This window comes from Vulpes vulpes, chromosome 6, assembly GCF_048418805.1.
Source record: "Vulpes vulpes isolate BD-2025 chromosome 6, VulVul3, whole genome shotgun sequence".
Classification (NCBI taxonomy): domain Eukaryota; kingdom Metazoa; phylum Chordata; class Mammalia; order Carnivora; family Canidae; genus Vulpes; species Vulpes vulpes.
In genome coordinates this window covers 61,610,216-61,624,081 of record NC_132785.1, presented here as the reverse complement: position 1 = coordinate 61,624,081, position 13,866 = coordinate 61,610,216, and the positions used below count along the sequence as shown (strand labels likewise).

The window sequence follows — 13,866 nt, the reverse complement described above, 5'->3', positions numbered from 1 at the left end:
GAAACTAGAACTCAGTCACAAGAAGAAATTTGGAAGAAACTCAAACACATGGAGGTAAAGAGCATCCTGATAAGGATGAATGGGTCAAATATAAAATTAAAGAAGAATTAAGAAGATTCATTCAAACTAAGAAAATGAAGGCACAACTGATAAAAATCTCTGGGATACAGCAAAGGTGGTCTGAAGAGGGAAATACATTGCAGTACAAGCCTCCCTCAAAAAACGGGGGTGGAGGGATCTCAAATACACAAGCTAACCTTGCACGTAAAGGAGCTGGAGAAAGAAAAGCAAGTATAGACTAAACCAAGCAGAAGAAGAGAAATAATAAAGATTCAAGCAGAACTCAATGAAATAGAGACCAGAAGAACTGTAGAACAGATCAACAAAATCATGAGCTGGTTCTTTGATAGAATTAATAAGATAGAGAAACCCCTGGCCCGACTTATTTAAAAGAAAAGAGAAAACACACAAATTAATAATATCATGAATGAAAGAGGAGAGATCATAAACAATCCCAAATAAATAAAAATGATTTTTAAAACGCATTATGAGCAACTATACGCCAACAAATTAGGCAATCTGGAAGAAATGGATGTGTTACTGGAAACCTACAAATTACCAAAACTGAAACAGGAAGTAATAGAAAATCTGAGCAGATGAACAACCATCAAGGAAATGGAAGCAGCAATGAGAAATCTCCCAAGAAACTAGTCCAGAGAGAGATGGCTTCCCAGGGGAATTCTATCAAACATTTAAAAAAGAAATAATACCTATTCTACAAAAGTGTTTCAAAGGATGGAAATGGAAGAAAAACTTCCAAACTCTTTCTATGTGACCAGCATTACCCTGATCCCAAAACCAGACAAAAAGGTGAATTACAGACCAATATCCCTGATGAACATGGTTGCAAAAGTTCTCACCAAGATACTAGCCAATAGGATCCAACAATACATTAAGAAGATTAATCATCATGAGCAAGGAGGATTTATCCCTGGGATGCCAGGCTGGTTCTACATTGATAAAACAATCAGTGTGATAAATCACACCAAAAAAAGAAACGACAAGAACCATATGATCCTCTCAAGAGATGCAGAGAAAGCATTTCACAAAATACAGCATCCTGATCAAAACCATTCCTGATCAAAACTCTTCCAAGTGTAGGAATAGAGGGAACATTCCTCAGCATCTTAAGAGCCATCCAGGAAAAGTCCACAGGAAAAATCATTCTCAATGGGGGAAAACCTGAGAGCCTTTCCCCTAAGATCAGGAACACGACAGGGATGTCCATTCTCACCTCTGCTGTTCAACATAGTACTAGAAGTCCTAGCCTCAGTAATCAGACAACAAAGAGAAATAAAAGGCATTCAAGTTGGCAAAGAAGTCAAACTCCCTCTTCACAGATGACATGATACTGAATATAGAAAACCCAAAAGACTCCACCCCAAGATTGCTAGAACTCATACAGCAATTCGGCAATGTGGCTGGACACAAAATCAATGCCCAAAAGTCAGGGGCATTTCTATACACTAACAATGAGACTGAAGAAAGAGAAATCAAGGGGTCAATCCCATTTACAATTGCACCCAAAAGCATAAGATACTTAGGAATAAACCTAACCAAAGAGGTAAAGGATCTATACCTGAAAAACTACAGAAAACTTCTGAAAGAAATTGAGGAAGACACAAAGAGATGGAAAAATATTCCATGCTCATTGGTTGACAGAATTAATATTGTGAAAATGTCAATGTTACCCAGGGCAATTTATAGTTTAATCCAATCCCTATCAAAATACCATGGACTTTCTTCAGAGAGTTAGAACAATTTTAAGATTTGTGTGGAATCAGAAAAGATCCCAAATAGCCAGGGGAATTTTAAAAAAGAAAACCATAGCTGGGGCATCACAATGCCAAATTTCAGGTTGTACTACGAAGCTGTGGTCATCAAGACAGTGTGGTCCTGGCACAAAAACAGACACATAGATCAATGGAACAGAACAGAGAATCCAGGAGTGGACCCTCAACTTTATGGTCAACTAAGATTTGACAAAGCAGGAAAGAGTATCCACTGGAAGAAAAACAGTCTCTTCAAAAAAAAAAAAGAAAGAAAAAAAGAAAAACAGTCTCTTCAATAAATGGTGCTGGGAAAATTGGACATCCACATGCAGAAGAAGGAAACTAGACCACTCTCTTGCACCAGACACAAAGAGAAACTCAAAATGGATGAAAGATCTAAATGTGAGACAAGAGTCCATCAAAATCCTAGAGGAGAACACAGGCAACACCCTTTTTGAACTCGGCCACAGTAACTTCTTGCAAGATACATCCACGAAGGCAAAAGAAACAAAAGAAAAAAACGAACTATTGGGACTTCATCAAGATAAGAAGCTTTTGCACAGCAAAGGATACAGTCAACAAAACTCAAAGACAACCTGCAGAATGGGAGAAGATATTTGCAAACGACGTATCAGATAAAGGGCTAGTTTCTAAGATCTATAAAGAACTTATTAAACTCAACAGCAAAGAAACAAACAATCCAATCATGAAATGGGCAAAAGACATGAACAGAAATCTCACAGAGGATGACATAGACATGGCCAACATGCACATGAGAAAATGCTCTGTATCACTTGCCATCAGGGAAATACAAATCAAAACCACAATGAGATACCACCTCACACCAGTGAGAATGGGGAAAATTAACAAGGCAGGAAACCACAAATGTTGGAGAGGATGCAGAGAAAAGGGAACCCTCTTACACTGTTGGTGGGAATGTGAACTGGTGCAGCCACTCTGGAAAACTGTGTGGAGGTTCCTCAAAGAGTTAAAAATAGATCTGCCACAGGACCCAGCAATTGCACTGCTGGGGATTTACCCCAAAGATTCAGATGCTATGAAACGCCGGGACACCTGCACCCCAATGTTTCTAGCAGCAATATCCACAATAGCCAAACTATGGAAGGAGCCTCAGTGTCCATCAAAAGATGAATGGATGGAGAAGATGTAGTTTATGTATACAATGGAATATTACTCAGCCATTAGAAACGACAAATACCCACCATTTGCTTCGACGTGGATGGAACTGGAGAGTATTATGCTGAGTGAAATGAGTCAATCGGAGGACAAACATTATATGGTCTCATTCATTTGGGGAATATAAATAATAGTGAAAGGGAATATAAGGGAAGGGAGAATAAATGTGTGGGAAATATCAGGAAGGGAGACAGAACATAAAGACTCCTAACTCTAGGAAATGAACTAGGGGTGGTGGAAGGGGAGGAGGGTGCGGGGTGGGGGTGAATGGGTGACGGGCACTGAGGGGGGCACTTGATGGGATGAGCAGTGGGTATTGTTCTGTAGGTTGGCAAATTGAACACCAATAAAAAATAAATTTATTATAAAAAAAAAAGAAAGGATGAATACCCACCATTTGCTTTGATGTGGATGGAACTGGAGGTTATGATCCTGAATGAAGTAAGTCAATCGGAGAAGGACAATCATCATATGGTTTCACTTATGAGTGAATATAAGGGAATATAATAAATAGTGAGAGGGACTATAAGGGAAAGGAGGGAAACTGAGTGGCAAAAAATTACAGAGGTAGACAAACCATGAGAGTCTCTGAACTCTAGGAAAGAACCTGAGAGTTTTGGAGGGACGTTGATGGGGTAGTGTGGTAATGGGTGACAAGCATTAAGATAAGATAAGTACTGGGTGTAATAGTATATGTTGTCAAATTGAATTTAAACTAAAAAATTTTTTAGGTATGATCAAAAGAATTTTACATTTTTTTAGCAAAAGCATTGCAGACCAGAAGATAGTGGCATGATACATCCAAAATGCTGGAAAGGAAAACTCTGTAACCAGTAACAGTCTACTTGGCAAGATTATCATTCAGAATAGGACAGATACAGTATTTCCCAGATGAATAAAAGTTAAAGGTGTCCATCACCATTACACCAACCTTATGAGAAATGTTAAAGAGGATGCTTTCAGTGGAAAGAAAAACCCATTACTAGAAATAAGAAAATTTTAAAAGGGAAATAGTCACAGATAAAAACAAATATTCAGTAAAGAAGTAGATTAATCACTTATAAAGACAGTATGGAGGTTAAAATCCAAAGCAGTAAAATCAATTACATCTACAAACACCAGTCAAGAGACACACAAGAAAGAATAGAGATAAAATATGACATCCTATACATATCACATGCAGAGTAAAAATATAGTGCTTTTAGAATGTGTTCAAATTCAAGCAACCAAAAACTTAATATAAACTGCTATATACATAAAATGCTATATATGAACCACATGATAACCACAAATAAAAAACCTATAATAAATACACAAGAAATAAAGAGAAATTAATTCAAGCATAACACTAAAGAATGCCATCAAACCACAAGGGAAGAGAGCAAGAGGACAAGAAATGAACTACAAAAACAACCAGAAAACAAAATGTTGTTAACCAGATTAACAAAATGGAAGTAAATACATGCTAACCAATAACTACTTTCTTTTTTAAGATTTTATTTATTTATTCATGAGAGGCACACAGAGAGAGAGAGGCAGAAATATAGACAGAGGGAGAAGCAGGCTCCTTGAGGGGAGCCCGATGTGGGACTAGATCCCGAGACTCCAGGATCACGCTCTGGGCCAAAGGCAGATGCTCTACCACTGAGGCACCCAGCGTCCCACCAATAACTACTTTAAATGTAAAAGGACTACACTCCAATCAAAAGACATAGGTTGACTGAATGAATAAAACGAAATAGACCCATCTAATATGCTGCCTGCAAGAGAATCACTTCAGACCTAAAGATATCTACAGACAAAAAGTGAAAGGATGGAAAAACATATACCATGGAAATAGAAAAAGAAAAAAAAAAAGCCAGGGAAGGAATACTTATATCTGGCAAAATAAACTTTAAAGCGAAGTTATAACAACAGACAAAGAAAGGCACTATATAATGATAAAGGGAGTAATCTAATTATAGGACACAATTATTGTCAATATCTATGCACCCAACATAGGAATACCTAAAATGCAATGCTGTTATTAACAGACATAGGGGGAGAAAATGACAGTGATACAATAATAGGGGATTTTAACACCCCAATTACATTAATGGATGGATCATCCACACAGAAATCAATGAGAAAACAGTGACTTTGAACAATACATTGGACCAGGCGGACCTAATGGATATATACAGAACATTCTATCCAGAAACAGCAGAATATACATTCTTTCAAATACATAGAAAACATTCTCTACAAGACAGGTTTCAATAAATTCAGGAAGCTTGAAGTTAGATCAAGCATCTGTTCTGACCACAACAGTATGAAACTAGAAATGAATTACAAGAAAAAATCTGGGAAGAGGGATCCCTGGGTGGCGCAGCGGTTTGGCGCCTGCCTTTGGCCCAGGGCGCGATCCTGGAGACTCAGGATCGAATCCCACATCAGGCTCCCGGTGCATGGAGCCTGCTTCTCCCTCTGCCTATGTCTTTGCCTCTCTCTCTCTCTCTGTGACTATCATAATTAAATAAAAAAAAAATGTGTTAAAAAAAAAATCTGGGAAGAACATCAATACATGGGGGTTAAACAACATTCTCCTAAACAACTAATGGGTCATACATAAAATCAAAGAGGAAATTTTTAAAAACATGGAGACAAACGCAGATGGAAATACAACAACCCAAAATCTTTGGTATGCAGTAAAAGCTGTTCCAAGAGAAAGCTTACTGCCAATACACACTTACCTCAAGAAACAAGAAAAATCTCAAATAAACTGCCTAACCTAACACCTGAAAGAGCAAAAAAAGATGAACTAACAAAGCCAAAACTAGTAGAAATAAGGAAATAATAAAGATCAGCACATGAGTAAATTAAATAGAGACTAAAGAAACAATGGAAAGGATCATTGAAATCAGGAGCTGGTTCTTTGAAACTATAAAGAAAATTGATAAACCCTTAGCCAGACTTACCAAGAAATAAAGAGGAGTCAGATAAATAAAATCAGATATGAAGGAGAAGAAATAACAATTAACATCACAGAAGCACAAATAAAGATAAGAGAATTTTATGAAAATGTATATGCCAACAAGTTGGACAACCTATAAGAAATGGATAAATTCTTAGAAACATACTTCTCCAAAATTGAATCAGGAAGAAATAGAAAATATGAAAAGATCAATTAATGAAATTTTGTCAGTAATCAAAAAATTACCAACAAAGCCCAGGTCCAGACACAGGTGAATTCTACCAAACATTTAAAGAAACATTAATACCTATTCTCAAACTATTACAAAACTTCCAGATTCATTCATTACCCTGATACCAAAACCAGAAAAATACACTACCAAAAAAAAAAAAAAGAGAGAGAGAGAGAGAAAGAGAGAAGCTTAGGCCAATATCACTGATGAACATAGATGAAAAAATTCTCAACAAAATATTCAACAATACATTGAAACATCATTCATCATGGTCAAGTAGTATTTATTCAGAGGTGCAAGAGTACTTCAATATTTGCAAACCCATCAATGTGATACATCACATTACTAAGAGAAAGGACAAAAACCATAGGATCATCTCAATACATGCAGAAAAATCACTTAACAAAATACAACATCCATTCATGATAAAAACTCCCAACAATATGGGTTTGTAGGGAACATACCTCAACATAATAAAAGCCTTATGTGAAAAACCCACAGATAACATTAACATCATATTCAATGGTGAAAAACTAAAAATTTTTCTTCTAAGGTCAGGAACAAGACAAGAATGTCCACTCTCACAACTTTTATTCAACATAGTTCTGGAAATCCTAGTTGTAGCAATCAGACAAAAAAGAAAAAAAAGGAATCCAAAGTGGTAAGGAAAAAGAAAAGGGGGAGGGAAACTACTTTCTGTATTACTACAGTAGTAGATACATGCGGTCATACACTGATCCAAACTCACACGATGTGCATAAGCAACAGTGAATTCCAATGTAAACTGTGCACTTTGTGTGATTATGATGTATCATCAACTCCTCAATTATAACGAAAGTATCACCCTGTTCAGTGATGTTGATGACAGGGGAATCTATGCATGAGTGGGGAAAGAGTATGTAGAAATTCCCATACTTTCCTCCCCATCCTGCTGTGAATCTAAAACTGCTCCAAGACATCTAAATCTATTTAAAAAAAAAGAAGAAGAAGAAAGAAAGAAAAGAAAAGCTAATGAATCATATGTGGGTTTAAGACTTGTTTTCAGAGCTATCTCTATCCACAATGTTTTTGAAGCTAAGGGGCACAGGAGTGGTCCCAGAGAGGGTACACACATCAGTAAGAAAAGAAAACCAGCGGTGAAATCCCCATACCACAGGAAGAGAAGTCAGTGCAGGACCCAGAGAAGCAGAAGCTGTAGAAATAGCAGGAAAGACTGAGTAATTCTCCAAAAACAAGAGGAAGGTGATGAGTAAATGAAAAGCAACAGATGTTAAGTAAAGACTGGGGAGGCTGCTCAAGTCAGAACCAGAGCCACTCCCCCCCCAAAAAAAAAAAATGGGAAAAACAAATCAAAAAAAAAAAAAAAAGAACCGGCACCACTGAGGGCCCTCTGAGAGTCTGTGCTCTGGGTCTCTCCACTTCTCTTTTTTCCCTGGAGTATTCCTTTTCCCCAGGCTCCTTCAGAGCTCACAATTCCCCTGCAGTTAGTACCTGATCCTAGGCCACTCGGGAGACATTTGCTGCCCACCTGGCCAAGAAAGCAGCCCTCACCATCAACTCCAGGTTTTATGATACCCCATAGATGTATTACACATTGTTTGCCTGCTGTCTGGGGTGCACTGCCCCCTGTAAGCAGTGACTCTTGGTCTGCCTCACTCACTGCTACTGTCGGCACCTACAGGCAAACCCCCAGAGTGCTCACAAGTAAAGAGGCCCAAGGACACCTTTGAACAAACCAAGAGTTGCAGAAGCCAAATTGCTGAGGTTGAATCATGCTGAGAGGATGTGGAGGTGTTGGATACAGTGTTCTTTGAGGACAGAGGCACAGTGACATGTGTGGGTGGGTTGATGGGACAGGTGGAAGGATAACACAGTGTGTAACCACATGTGGCTTGTAAGGATGAATTAAGGGATTATTTCTCAGTGAAGACCCTCCCTGCTCTATTATGTCTTGGTGCTGACATGGATTTGTATTCATATCAGTAATGGGAACAAAGACATTTACGGTTTGCTTGTTGTAGATAGATAACATTGTAGATAGATAACATTGACAGAACCACAATTCAAAAATGCCTAAACAATTCATCAAAAGAAAGGTAAGAGGACACCTAGCAGAGCTGACGGTGAGGCCCATGCAGGTTGACGAAGCAGGACGTGGAAGCCCCCTAGACAGACCCGACATCATGAGGCAGTGCACTGCACTGGGCTGTGTTTGCACATGCTCCACTGCCTCCGATCTGGGTGTCCTTGGGCAAATGTCTTATGCTCTCTTAGCCTTATTTTTTCCTATTGAAGTTGGAGACACTGATATCTACTTGGCATAATCTTTATGAGGCCAGCTGAGATAACCCATATAAAGATCATGTTTAGGTACATGATTATGTGTCGTAATGAGAAATATGTATAGTTTGCAGTTTGGTTTGCAGAAATATGTATATATGCAGTTTCTGGCACAGGGCTTCTAACACCTTTGGAATGTCCAAAGTGGAGCAGTCTCTTTTGCAACTCAAAGGAGCCCCCTCTGAGCACACCTGAGTTTATACTAATGGGGTGACTGAAGGTGAGACCCATAGATGCCCTTAGGATGGGGCTGGTCACCAGAATGACCAAGTGATTAGCGAATTGGAACCTTCAGCCCCACCCACCAAACTCAAGGAAGGAGAAAGGAGGAAGGCCAGAGATTAAACTCTGTAAACTCTGAATAATGAGATTCAGAGACCTTCTAGGTTGAAGAAAGCATCTGTGTGCTGGGAGTGTGGCCCACCACAACTACATGGGGACAGAGTCCCTGCGCTCCAGATCTTAGCCTATATGACTCTTCATCTGGCTTCTTTATAATATATTTTATAATAAATGTAAGTTGTGTTTCTCTGATTTCTGTGAGCTGTTCTAGCAAATTTTCAAACCTGAGAGGGGATTGCGGAAGTCCCCAGTTCATAGCTGAGTCAGAGAGATGTGCAAGTGAACTGTGCCCACTACCTGCATTGGTATCTGACATTGCCAGCATGGGGAGCATACAGGACTAGGCTCTTGACCCGTGGGGTCTGCGCCAACTCTGAGTATATAGTGTCAGATCTGAACTGACATGTGAGACACGCAGTTGGGTTCTGTAGAGATTTGGTTGTTAGTGTTAGAAAACATGCCAGAGGGGTGCTGGGGTGCTCAGTCAGTGAAGCATCTGCCTTTGGCTTAGGTCATGATCCCAGGGTTCTGGGATGGAGCCCCATGGCTGGCACCTTGCTCATGCTCGCTCTCTCTGTCTCTCTCAAATAAATAGATAAATATTTTAAAAATAATGAAAGGAAGGAAGGAAGGAAGGAAGCAAGGAAACATGCCAGAATTTCACATTATTATTTACTACAGAATTCCAATATGATGTTGTGATGCAATGTGCCTGCCAGAAGAACAAGGAAACCACAGGGCCCCCTGTGACAACACAGTGCCCTGCCACAGGGGGTGAAAAAACCACCACATATCTTTAGGAGTATCAGGCTCAGGTCTTGGCAGTATACTTCTCAGAGGGACATGAACAGAGCAGCCCTTCCTGGGACAGCATGACTACATAGGCGAAGCTGGGAAGCCGCATCCTTCTTCAGAATTCAGAGACGTCCAGGCAAGAGAGGAGAAGCCTAGAGTTTGAGTGTGGTCTCTGGGGAATTGAGATCAACATCTCTCAGCAGAGCCCTGGGGGGTGAAACAAGGACCAACCCCAGAAACTAAAGAAGGTGCTGCATAGACACAACTCTGTCCTCCTGCTGTGGCTTCACTGGGCAGCAATGACTGGTGTGCTTCGAAGTGTTCACATGTGAAGCCAGTAACTATCCGTGTGAGTGTCTGAGGAGCAAGTGGGGGCCTGGGCTCAACAACCCCTACAGTTTCCTTCACTAAGAATCTCCAGTTCGGGGTCATAAATACCTTACAGTAGAAAGTAGTATCTAGCACCTGCAACCACCTCACATACTGGCTCCTCAGTTCTCTACCCTCCATTCCATCTGACCAACTTTCACAGAGCAAACCCCATCGTGTTTCCCATTACATCCCTAAGGAGGGGGTGTTTGCTTCTCCACTGAGACACCCACAATGACTTACCCCAGTCTCTGAAGTTTACATTGTGGGTGCTTTGCTTTTTCACATAGAACTCCAACTCCTTCATCTTCCAGGGCATTTTCCCCAAGGTAGAGTCTGGTCAGGGACTGGTTGGTGCTCAGCACAGATGCAAGGTCCTCACAACATGCTGGTGTGAGACAGCAACTGACCAACCTTCCACAGAGATGGCAGAGTGTCATTCACTTCCCTCATCTCAGCTGTGAATCGCGGAAGCGCTGGCTCTGACACTGCCTCTAGTCCAGTCCGCACGTGGGAAGCACATCCAAACTACTCAAACTTTCTATTTCCTTTCCTTTGGCATAATACCAAGGAAACACCTTCCAGCCCATGCCCAATCTACATCTCTTCGGGTCCCTGCACTAATCCATATAGTGTAAAATATACATGGCATAACATTCACCATTGCAACCCAATTTAAGTGTACAGTTCATGAGCATTTAAGTGTCTTCTCTGTGTAACTGTGACCCCCATCCATCTCCAGAAGTTTTTCATCTTTCCCAAACTGGAAATCAGTGTCCACTAAACACTAACTCCCCATACCTCCCTCCCCCAGCCCCTGGGACCCACTATTCTACCACTTGTCTCTGTGAATTTGACTATTTTAGGTGCTTCCTGTGAGTGAGATTGTACATATCTGCTCTTCTATGTATGGCTTATTTTAATTAGTTTAATGTCTTTCAGGTTCATCCACATTGCAGGATGTGTCCAAATTCCTGTTAAGGATGGATGCATGTCTGTACCACATTCCCTGACTCCCAACCGCAATCCCACCCACATTTATTCATCAATGGATATTTGAGGTATTTCCACTTTCTGGCTATTGTAAATAATGCTGCTGTTGACACAGATGTGCAAATACACATTTGGGTGCCTGACTTCACTCTCTTTACCCAGAAGTAAAATTGCTGGGTCATGTTTCTGAGGAACTGACATTCTATTTCCCACACTGGCCATACCCTTTACATTCCCATCAGCAATGCGTTATAGTTCCAATTTCTCCACATGCTCATCTACCCTTGTGGTTTGGTTTTGTTTTATAACAGTCCTCCTAATGGGTGTGAATCGTCACTACCATTTTCAAGTGTTTTCTCTTCTTCAAAATTCAAGTCTCGGGATCCCTGGGTGGCGCAGCGGTTTGGCGCCTGCCTTTGGCCCAGGGCGCGATCCTGGGGACCCGGGATCGAATCCCACATCGGGCTCCCGGTGCATGGGGCCTGCTTCTCCCTCTGCCTGTGTCTGTGCCTCTCTCTCTCTCTGTGACTATCATAAATAAATAAAAATTAAAAAAAAAATAAATGTTTAAAAAAAAAAAAAAAAAAAATTCAAGTCTCCCAGAAGCAGTAAATGAAAGGCTGCATAAAATACCAGGTGTCTGTATTGTGTTAGCACCTCTCTTCTTGCTTAGCATGGAGACCAAGAACTTGTCATCAACTCCCAAAATTCTTCCAGAGCAATGCATCACACTGGTTTTACTTTCTTAGCTAGACTGTAAATACCTTAAAAGCGAGCATGATTTGATTCTTTAAGTTCCCTCCCTAAGGCTTAGTATGTGGCTCTTCCCACAATAAACATAACTGACTGAATTATTGATCAACATCTGGAAATCTTCTGAACAGTGATGGCCATTCTCATGCGAAAACTGTAGCCCATCATGACTCATCGAAGCCACAGCTCACGCTTTGTGAAGGAAAATAGTTCAGACTCACCAAAGCTTGTTCAGATTGCAGAACAGATGCTTCAGCCCCACACAAAGAAGTCTAATTCCAAAGTCTCCCAGGGCGTTGTGGCTGAGATCCAATTCCTCCAGCTTCTGGTTGTTGCTCAGGACCGAGGAGATGTTGAAGCAGCACCGATAGGAAAGGCAGCACTGCCCCAACCTTCATGCCAAGCACAGAAGCAGAAACATCAGAACACAGGCTGTTTCTCTGTCACTGCCTTCTGATCTGTGCTTGTTTTCAGCACCAAACAGGGGCATTTGCATTCTCACATTACAAAAGGAAAATTTTAATGAAAGTTACATGAAAGTGTGATCCTATCAGAATGCCTGTATGCAGCCTGAGTTTTAGTGTGACTTTGGTTCCCAGGCTCAGTGAACTCTCTATGTAAATAATGGTCAGCTCTCCAATGTGTACATGGCATGTCCCTGTCTTATAAATGGAAAAGGTGGTGAACCTGTGTGTTCCACCTCGTCATCACACATTCCTCACTGTGAAAATCCTTCAGGTGGATATTGTCTCTCTAGGGTTTTACCCATCTACTTCTCTTTGTCAATCCTGTTCCCATTGTTCTGTTTAAAGATCAATTACCAGCCCCCCACCTACACTGAAACAGCAGGAATCTCTAGTTCTTGACTTGTTTTACAACGACACACACACATATACACACACACACACACACCATTATCACCATCACCACCAATAACAACACTTTGTGTCCCTGTCAGAAGAGCAAGAACAACATTCTCCTTTCTAGGTGAATAATTCATCATCCTAGAGCCTGTTAAACAGTCTTCCAGGGGTACCTGGATGGCTCCATCAGTGAAGCTGGGTCACCATCCCAGGATCCTGGAATGGAGTCCGTGTTGGGCTCCCTGCTCAGTGGGGAACCTGCTTCTCCCTCTCCCTCTGCCCCTCCCCCTGCTTGTGATCTCTCTCTCTCTCTCTCTCTCAAATAAATAAATAAATAAATAAATAAATAAATAAATAAATAACAATCTTCCTTTCTGCTACTATCTTCACACCAACCAGAAGTAAATGCGTAACTAAACCCCTGGTTACCTCCAAAATATCTCAGAATCACCCATGTCTCCCTCATTGTGTCTCCCTCTCTGGAATCACACAGGGGCACCCACCAGGGCAGTTGAGGAGACTGGTGTGGGATGGAGACAGAGAGGCAAGTAAAGAGCCAAAACCAGCCAGAGCCTTGAAGGTAAGAAAAGAATTTGTAATTTACCCTGCATTATACCATTCCCTTACCTAAATGCCCTGGTGGGTGCCCTAGTGTGATTAGATGCTTAAATAAGACACAGAGGGAGAGTCAGAGTCACAGGCAGAGAAAGAAGCAGGCTCCCTACAGAGAGCCCAATGCGGGACTTGATCTCAGGACCCCAGGATCACGACCTCAGCCAAAGGCAGATGCTCAACCACTGAGCCATCCAAGTGCCCTTATACAAAATATTTTCATGAGGTCCAGCCCAAGCAGCCATTGTATACGACAAAACTCTCCAATTCTCATCTATGAGGATGGCCAGTGAGGAAATGGAAGATCATGAAGGTCATGCGCTTTTCGTTGTATCACCAACACAGGCCTTTCACTTCCCCTACCTTCTTCCCCATTTGAAACTTCCCAAACAACTGGCCTCTGATCCATTCTTCCTTCTCACTTCTTATGGACTGAACTGTGTCCACCTCTCCAAAAAAAAATCATATGTTGAAGTCTTAATCCCTAGGATTTCAGAATTGTGACTTTATTTGGAAATCAGGCTTTAAATGAGGTCATCAGGACAGGCCCCAATCCAACACAACTGGTATCCTTGAGGAGAGCCA

General features: G+C 41.0%; 1 protein-coding gene across 6 annotated transcripts in view; it reads right to left on the bottom strand.

Annotated features, from left to right (window-relative positions):
• Positions 1-13,866, bottom strand: part of NLRP3 (NLR family pyrin domain containing 3) — a 67,830-nt gene that overhangs the window by 43,451 nt on the left and 10,513 nt on the right. For 4 of the 6 annotated variants that reach the window (XM_025985586.2, XM_072761148.1, XM_072761147.1 and 1 more), the window contains exons 7-8: positions 12,028-12,198; positions 10,304-10,474 (exon numbers count right to left, since the gene is read on the bottom strand). In XM_025985586.2, the coding sequence (XP_025841371.1) occupies positions 10,304-10,474; positions 12,028-12,198 (342 nt within the window). The remainder of the gene's footprint in view (positions 1-10,303; positions 10,475-12,027; positions 12,199-13,866) is intronic. The other 2 variants (XM_072761150.1, XM_072761151.1) reach the window with 1 other exon arrangement.